Source organism: Macrotis lagotis, chromosome 1 (assembly GCF_037893015.1).
Source record: "Macrotis lagotis isolate mMagLag1 chromosome 1, bilby.v1.9.chrom.fasta, whole genome shotgun sequence".
Taxonomy (NCBI): domain Eukaryota; kingdom Metazoa; phylum Chordata; class Mammalia; order Peramelemorphia; family Peramelidae; genus Macrotis; species Macrotis lagotis.
In genome coordinates, this window is record NC_133658.1 from 708,226,766 (window position 1) to 708,236,521 (window position 9,756).

The following is a 9,756-nucleotide window of genomic DNA, read 5'->3' on the forward strand; positions in this document are numbered from 1 at the left end:
ACTGGATAAAATACTATGTAAATCCCTTTATAAATCTTAAAGAACTATATACATATCATCTATTGTTATTATTAGTATGAGGAAATTAATTGCTCAAATGAGAAGAATGAGAGATGACAACAAATAGAGTTTCTTATTGAGTTAGTATCCCTGAGCTACTAAAAGAACAAGAAGCTGGGTCCATGTGTAAATACTCTTTGAGAGATTTATGGTAACTTATAGACAAAGATTCCACATGATGATGGAAGTCTGATTTTGTCATTATTGAAATCACAAGACTAAAGAATCAAAGCATCAAGTAAACATAACTAAATAAACAAAAAAGAATTCCAGTGATGTTAGAGGTATTCATTTTTTTTAAGGTTTTTGCAAGGCAAATTGGTTTTAGTGGCTTGCCCAAGGCCACACAGCTAGGTAATTATTAAGTGTCTGAGGTCAGATTTGAACTCGGGTACTCCTGACTACAAGGGCCAGTGCTGTATTCACTATGCCACCTAGCTGCCCTAGATGTATTCATTTTAAGATGAATGAAGTACAAATAATCTGCAGAAATTCTCTTTGCCCCAGTTCTAGAATTCAGGAATCTTACTGACATATGTGGTGCAATAGGAGAATGCTGGACCTGGAGTTAAGAAGATCTGAGTTTAAATTCAACCTCAGACAGCTGTGTGACCTTGGGCAGGTCAATTTATCTCTGACTGTCTCAGTTTTCTCATCTCTATATAAGGATAATAATAACACTCACCTTCCAGTTATTGTGAAGATCAAATGAGATAATATTTGTAAAGTGCTTAGTTCAAAGTCTGGCATATAACAATTACTTAATAAATTTGTTTCCCTTCTTTCTTTCCTTCATACAGATTCATAGTTTCTAGAAGAGAAGCCTTAGAAACAATGATAATCTTATGTTTTTATAATACCATTTGTTTTCTATAGCACTATATAGTTATATATATATTTATATATATATATAATTATACATAGCTATATAATTATATTTGTCCTAAAAATATCTCCTTAAAGTAGACATTATTACTTTGTTACAGATGGATAGATTGAGGTGCAGGGGTTATGGCCATGATACATGTGAGTGAGTGAATTGGATAGAACTGAAGCCTCCTGATTGAGTTGTTCTAGCTCTGCTAGAAATATAAGGCAAGCTAGTGATGTCTTAGAGCACCTGCTCTGCAATCAGGAGAACCTGAGTTCAAGTCTGTCCTTAGATACTTGTCATTTACTACCTGTGTGACCTTGGACAAGTCACTTAACCCTGATTGCCTCACAACTAGGGCCATCTCCAGTCATTCTGATTCATATCTGGTCATCCGATCCAGAGGAGAAAGTGAGACTGCTGACTTAGCAAAGCATCCCCTCACTCAAATCCAATTCACATGCTTGTCATGGCATTTCCTACCCTGATGTCATGGTCTTCTTTCAGAACGAAGAACAAACATCATTCATTCACTAGAAATACCAGTCATACATTGCCAGCACCATTAAGAAAACCTCTGGGGAGCTGATGAGCTAAATTTATTTTATCAGCATTTCTTGTTAACATGGTTTAGGATCAGACTATTTGTGCTCTTTACATTGCATTTGGAACTTGGGTGTCCTAAGTTCCCTTAAATGCCCTTTGTTTTCTTCCTTTTCTAATATCTGACTCTAGTGACTTATTGTGGCACTAAGGTAAACTGGGATCTTGTGGGTCTGACCAAGTTGGTGAGATTTGGGGTACAAACTGAATGATGGATGCCTGCCTCTACTACCCAAGGATGGGCATAACCAAACTTAGACCACTGTGACTCAGGATGATTACTGCATTATAAAGAGTGAATATTCACACCAACAGAATTATAGATGATTGAAGTAAGATTTTTGATCTTTAAAGTAAGATTTTGGAAAAACAATCCTCAACTTTAAAATATTACTCATTTTACCTTTTTTATTACCAATACTAATCCAATAATCTTACTTCAGTTTTTTTTTAAGCTGAAAGGGGAAATTAAGAAAAAGAAAGCTGTACTTTTCAATGATTACTTTTGAAAACGAAATTCTCTATAGAAAAAGTTTTGCAATGTTATATATCAGTCTTGTTCATTAACAGTACACTGCTGAGGTTTTGAATGAATATACTTTAATTACAAAAATATTTTATGAGTTTATTTCTTAAAAAAAATCCAAATTCAAAGTATGAATGCAACTTTTTAGGCTGAAATTTCATACACTGATTCTTTAGAAAATTAAAGACTAGAATTGGAGAGGACCTGAGAAACCATTCATTCCAACTCACTTCTTTTATGTATGACAAAAGTGAAGTATGGAAAAATCACACGTCTTGGCCAAGGTCATTTTGGCATTTTCTGGTTGACATTTATTGAAATGAGGGAGGAAAAAAAAATAGGTGCAATTCTTCCTACTCAGGAAGATATTATATATGTTAAAAAATAAGAGAAAGAGTGAGTCAGAAGTTTGTACATACTTTAGATTTGGAACTATTGGAAGACTTTTTATAACTGAGCATTTTTGTAACTGAGCATTCATATTGGGTGCTTTTCAGTCAGCTTTGAGCATGCCCAATAGGACTCACAGTACTCTCTTCGAACAAGCCTCTCTTCATTCTCCTCTCTGGTTTATAGACTACTGTTTTGGATTCCTTCCTTGAATACACAAACATAATTTCTTGTGATAGTTTTCTCAGTATATCATTGGAAGCCTCAAGTTTTTCTTGGAGGAGGCTCTTTATGCAGCTACTGCTTGCCCTTATTTCCAGCATTAGCCCTGTATCTGTATTGTACCATATATACTCAGTGTTCAATGGATAGAAAACTTAGACCTGGAGTTAGGAAGTCTTGAGTTTAAATCCAACCTCAGACATTTATTAGCTGTGTGACTCTAAGCAAGTTACTTAACCTTTCCTTGCCATAGTTTCTTCATTGTTAGGAGGATCAAATGAAATAATATTTATAAAATATTATATATATATATATATGTATGTGTGTGTATGTATGAGTGTATATATATCACAGTAGACTTATACCTTAGTAGATGCTATTTAAATGACTATGCTCTTTCCTCTCCTAACTAGTTGGTAGGATCAAAAGATTTTAGAACTTAAAGGGCCTTTATAACTCCTCTAGTTCATACTTACTCCAGAAATTAAGGAACTTGCCTAAGGTCACACAATTAGTGTCAGAACCAGCACTGGCATTTAGGTCTTCTGACTACTAGCTACATGACCCTGGGCAAGTCACTTAAGCCTGTGTGCTTCATTTTCCTCATCTGTAAAATGAGGTGGAGAAGGAAATGACAAACCACTCCAGTATCTTTGCCATTAAAACCCTGAATGGGGTCACTGAAGTTGGACACTACTGAAATGACTGAAAAACAACTTCTGATTCCAAATCTAGTTCTTTCACTATTACACTTACTCTTATAATAAATTGTCCACTAGAATGTAAACTTTCTCAGAATGTAAACTTCCTGAGGACAGTGAGGATAACGTGAAACTTGGATTCAAGATGTCCTAAATTGGACTCTTGCCTCAGACACTTAGTGGTGTGATCCTGGGTAAGTCACTTACCCTTTTTTGCACACTTAGTTACCTCATCTGTTAAATGGGTAAAATAATAGTTCCTACCTCAAAGGTTTGTTTTGTTTTGTTTTGAGGATCAGATGAGATAATATGTAAGGAGCCCACTGTAAACCTTTTAAAAGAGTACTAGAAATGTTAACTATTTCTATTATCATTTGTATCCCCAGTATCTCTATGCAGTAGGCACTTAATAAATGCTTGTGGAGTAATTGATTTCTCAAGGTCATATAGAAAGTCTTAAGTGATAGGAAAAGACCTTTGGAATTTTTATTTTTCCATTGTACCAAAATGCCTCCTAGTGACATACAGGACTCTTAGTTTGTTAGGAGTTCAGTAGAATAACTCTCAGCGGGTCCCTTATTCAATGCCAAACCAAACAGTTACTTAACTATGTAACTATTCACTGACTCTATTCTCCTTTCCCTTTTATCATGTACTTGGCCTCCCCAGGATGCTTTCTAAGTACAATTTTTGTTGCTTTTGATGTTATTGAAGCAATGTGGTTCTTATGAAACTAAAAGCAACAGAGACAGGAAATTCAAAGCTAAGCTTTACTGAATACAGCCTGGGCCTCCTAATGTATTCACATTTAATATGTTCCTGTTTTATAGCACAAATTTAACTGTGGTTAGCTGTAGTGCAGTATAAGATATTGATGTCTATGTAAAAGTGAAGTCACCCAGCCCTTAGCATCTATCAGGTGGGGACAGTTACAGTTAGGCTGTTTTCTCTGTAGTTTATTTTCTACTTCACATTTGTGGATATCTTTCAGTTTATACAGTATCTTTCTTCTTTTTTCTTCCTTCTTTTCTTTTCCTTCCTTCCTTCCTTCCTTCCTTCCTTGCTTCCTTCCTTCCTTCCTTCCTTCCTTCCTTCCTCTCTTTCTCTTCTCTCTTTGTCTTTCTTTCTCTCTTTGTCTTTCTTTCTCTCTCTTTTTTCTTTCTTCCTTCTTCTTTCTTTCCTTCCCCTTCCTTTCTTTCTTTCTTTCTCCTTCCTTTCTTTCTTTCTTTCTTTCTTTCTTTCTTTCTTTCTTTCTTTCTTTCTTTCTTTCTTTCTTTCTTTCTTTCTTTCCTTCTTCCTTCCTTCCTTCCTTCCTTCCTTCCTTCCTTCCTTCCTTCCTTTCTTCTTTTTTCTTTCCTTTTTTTCCTCTCTTTTTTTCTGCTCTATTGTAGAAGTGACTAACCATTTGAATCATTGACCCTTGGTGCCCAGGATTATTGAAGTTTAATGTCTGAGTACAGTATTGAATTGATAAGGCCTCCATTTCAAGTCATCATTTCAAGGTTTTGTAATTTAACTCTCAATCAAATCAAGAATTCCAAGAAGTGTTTTGGCCCCTAATAGGAAGTTAGGTAGCCCAAGACTAATAGAACATTATTCTTGGAACCAGGAAGACCTGAGTTCAAATTTAGTCTTATATACCTTCTAGTTGTGTGACCCTAGGTGAGTCATTTAACCTCTGCCTCAATTTCCTCATCTGTAAAATGGAAATAATACTGCTACCTAACTATTAGGATTTTTGGGAGCATCAAATGTGATTATGTATATCTATGCATATATATTATATATGTATATAATTTACCATATGACAAATAGGCACCCCTTTCCCCTAAAACTTTTTGAATGTCTTAAAGTCCCATATAAATGCTAATTATTATTTGATCATTCCTATTACATCTAGAAAACATCAACCCACAACAAAAATTCAGACTTAAATACAAACAAAATCACAGCCTCATAGAATTAGTCCTGAAAAGCACCTCAGAGGTCATATAATCCAACTTTCTTAGTTTACAAATGAGGAAACCAAGGTTCAAACATAGTAAACAGAAGAGTAGGAATTTATTATAATCAAAGTAAATGCCAAACCAAAGGATGGTGACTTCTCTGAAGGAGAAAATAATAAGAGTTAGCTTTTCTAGAATGCTTTAAAATTTGTAGATTGCTATTCCATGTACTTTTTACAGAAATTTTGTGAACTACATATTGGAGATACTTTTATTTCCATTATATAGAACAAACCGAGGTTTCAAGAAGTTGCCTCAGATCACATAGCTAGTATCTAAAAACACTTACTTGAGCCTAGACTTTCCGACTACATGTTCAGCGATATTCAGTGTGTTCATTCTTTTACTCTCAAAAAATGTGAGGATTTTTACCAAATCTCCATTTTATCAACTTTGCGGAATCATAGGATTATAAATTTGGAATTAGGAGGAACCTTAGAAGTCACCTAATCCAGCCCATTCATTTTACAGATAAGAGAGGCTAAATAAAGTTTGAAGTTTATATATTAGCAAGTGGTAGAGGTAGGTTTTGAACTTGGGTCTTCTGACCAGATCTCATGCACTTTTCTTTGCATTACAATGCTTCTCATAGATATATTATAATTTAGTCAATTCTAATTTAAACTTTCTACTTTCATAATGCTTTTACTAAAGCCTCTTGGTTTTTAAGCAGATGGCTGCACAAATGAGAGTAGTCTACGCAGTCCACAACTAAATTAGCAGTATTTTCTTCATATATAAAGATATATTATTATGCATATTTATATAACTTTACAACTATTAACAATTTTTTGTTATTATAGGATACCTGGAATTAGAACTTTAAAATTCAATTCAATTGAACAAATATTTATTAAATACTTACTCATGCCAAGGATCGTGCTAGGAATGGGAATAAAAAAATGCCTTCAAATAGCTTATGATCATTTTGTTGTTCAGTCATTTCTGTTGTGTCTTACTCTTTGTGACCCCATTAGGAGTTTTCTTGGCAAAAATACTGGAGTGGCTTGTCATTTCCTTCTCCAGCTCATTGTACAGTTAAGGAACCTGAGGCAACAAAGTTAAATGATTTGCCCAGGGTCACACAGCTAGTAAATGTCTGAGACCACATTTGAACTCAGGTTTACCTTACTCCAGTCCTGACCTTTATCCACTGTGCCGCTTGGCTGTGCTTATGTTCTAGGAGATCTCTACACCCAATTATGCCTCCTGGGTGACCAGAGGCAAGCCCCTGAACCTCAGTTGTTTTGTTAGTTTATCTTTGTAGAGTATTGCATCAGGAAAGGAAGAAGGCCTTAGATGATACAACAAAGCACACAGAGATTTCTTTTAGAAGAAAATAAGAATGTCAACACCACGAGGAAAGAGGCCTCCCTAAAAATAGGCTTCTTGGCTGTTGCCCATCCATATGCACATGCAGATGAGTTACAATAGAACTGATTTCCATGCTTTCAGCAGGTTGTTATAAATAGCAGATGGGGAAAAATGTGGATGCTTTGCAAAATACCTAAGAAGCTGTCTTTTCAAGTTGGTTCCCTTGTGCTTGTATACTCATCAAAAGACATTTTCACACTTTCCTATACCATTCTTAACTTTGCCCACCCAGAGACTGACGAGGAGGAGAAATCCTCGAGGGCCACTTCAGGATAGGAGTTGTTTCTTCTGTGTACAGATTCTAAGCTCCTAGGATTTAGAGACCTAAGGGGTCTTCTAAAGTCTGTCTAGTCCAGTTCCTTCAGATGATAGTAGTCCATAGAGGTGCCTTAGGGAAATAAAGTTTAGGAGAAAGGGTTCTTGTTCTGGACCAGAGGACTTCCCTCTAAGGTTGGCTGCCTCTCATTGACACTGTATATATCATGTAGACACAGTTGTCTGCATGTTGTTTCCTCCAATAGAATATGAACTCCTTCATGGTAGAGACTGAGTTTTACCTTCCTTGATGTCCCTCACATGGCAAAGTTCTTGTAACAAATTAAGTGCTTAATAAATAATGGCTGATTGACTGAGGATCAAGCAAGACTCATATGAGCTGATGTAAAGTGAAGTAAGTAGTACTAGCAGATAATAGTACACAACACCAACACTGTGACCTTGGGCAAGTCATTAGTATTTTGCTGAGTTTCAATTTCTTTAACTCTCTTCCAGTTCTAAGAGCCAATGGAATTCTCCAACCTGAACCCAAGAAGGAAGGTTTCCATAGCAACAAACCCCTTTGGCCAATTGGGGATGCTCTTGATATACACTCACAGGATTCATCAGGGAAAGGAAAGTTCAGACCAAGTGATACTATCCTCCATGGTCTGCTACAAATTTTAAATTTCCTTTGAAAAATAGCCAGGATAGGGGCATATAGGTAGTGGATAGAGGACCAGCCCTAGAATTAAGAGAACCTCAGTTCAAATCTGGTCTCAGTTATTTGACACTTACTAGCTGTGTGACCTTGGACATGTCACTTAACCCCAGTTGCCTCACAAAAAAATAAAAAAGAAAAGAAAGAAAAATAGGTAGCATTTAGCTTGGTTTCATGTAACTGCCAAGTAACCTGAAGATGCCAGAAGAAATCAAAGGGGATGAAGTTTAAAAAAAATCCTCTGAATGATTCAGAAGTCTTTGCTTCTGTGGGTGAAGTTCTAGATCTGAAGCAAGTGAATGAGGAAACCCAGTGTAGCAGCAACAGTAGGCCATGAGCTGCTTGTAGGACAGAAGTTAGCCTACCTGCAGGAGGATGGCCCCCTTTCAGGGGCAAGAGGATGGCTTTGACTTCGTTTGCCATAGTATGTATGGGCTGTAGCTGCTGCTCCTGCTGGTCTTATTGCTTCTGCTGAGTGCCTGGGTAGCACTTTCTCCTCTGCACCTTCCTTTTATAGAGGCAGTGGAAAGGGCCCTTTAAGGGCATTGCAGAGCAGCAACAGGGTTTGGTCACCCTGTACTCTCAGGGGGAGGTGGGGCCTTACAGATTTCCTTCAGGCTTGCAAGCCTCTGTTGCCTGTTCTTAGGAGAGGCAGGGTAGAAGTCTTTAGCAGACAAGAAGAACATTCTTCTCAAGGGAAGGAGAAAAGGAAAATAGATGGAGTTCTTTAGGCTTCTTTTTCTCAACTATAAGAGAAAAAAGTTAAAAAGGGAATCTATCCTGTTGCTGTCAAGGAGGCAGTAATGATTTTATAGGTGGGGACAGAAATGCATTATAGGGAAGAATTTCTTTTTTTTATGGGAGGAGGTCTGGCCTTGAAATTTTTAATAGTGTGGAGAGTTCCATGATGCCAAACAGAAGCTTGTCACTGAATTATAATATTAAAAAAATTAACAAGCATTCATTTATTCTCCTTCCCCTGGTTCTTCTCTCTCTCTGTCCTTTCCTTCTCCCAAATGAGCAATAACAACAAAATAAAACCCTCAAAATAAATGTGCAGAGCCAAGCAAAGAAAATTCCCCATTGGTCAGGACAAAAAAATTATATCCCATTCTGGATTTTGTACTTATTACTTCTCTGTCAGCTGGTGCATAGTATGCTTTATCATTGATCTTCTGGAATCATGGTTTTTTATTGCACTGATCTGAGTTTTTGAGTCTTTCAATGTTGTTTTTCCTCTATATTTCTAAATTATAACATTAAGAGTTGCCTGTGGTATTGTGTGGTTAAGTGACTTGCCTAGAGTCATACAATTAGTATTTGACAGGATCAGGGCTTGAACCTAGGGCTTCCTAAGTCAAAGACTGATCTTCCATCCCCCTATCTTACTGTCACTCAGAAAAGACTCTTGTCCAAAGTTTGCCTCCTATTCTTACAAGCTGCCACATGGTGGCAAAGAATTGAAAATTAAGGGCATGATCATCAATTGGTGAATGATTGAACAAGAAAACATGGGAAGACTTGTATGAGCTGATATAAAGTGAAATAAGTAGTATTAGGAGATAATAGCACACAACAGCACCAATATTATAATGACAATCATCTGAAAATTATAGTCTCCTTATTCAAATGAAACCAAGCAGGAAAGAGAGCAGGAAAGTTTAGGACTTTTTGCATGTTCTTTTCTAACTCAGAAGTCAAATAGTAAATATATTGAAATAATCATTGATTACCAACGTTTGATACAAAGTTCAAGTAGGCGATTGCATTGAGTCTATCCATGGTCATAGAGGCTCGGTTTTCATTGGCCTGTTATTGGAAATATCTTTGTATTTATACCATCTATAACTTTTACAGAGTAGGAACCTTATAAATGCTTATTGACTGATTGACTGTCTCCTTTAGAGGGATAATTTCCTGGTTTTGTTATTTATTTTTGCACTTAGAAAAAAATACAAAAAAGGTAACAATTCTTCTTTATAGTGGTAAATCTATGATTATTTATGGTAATGGAAGAGAGACAATAA

The 9,756-nt window shown here is 36.2% G+C and overlaps 1 protein-coding gene across 1 annotated transcript in view; it reads right to left on the reverse strand.

Annotated features, from left to right (window-relative positions):
- Positions 1-8,224, reverse strand: part of DAPL1 (death associated protein like 1) — a 33,822-nt gene extending 25,598 nt beyond the window's left edge. The window contains exon 1 of the mRNA XM_074215923.1: positions 8,095-8,224. Coding sequence (XP_074072024.1) covers positions 8,095-8,152 — 58 coding nt within the window. The 5' untranslated portion in view covers positions 8,153-8,224. The remainder of the gene's footprint in view (positions 1-8,094) is intronic.
- Positions 8,225-9,756: the final 1,532 nt, after the last annotated feature.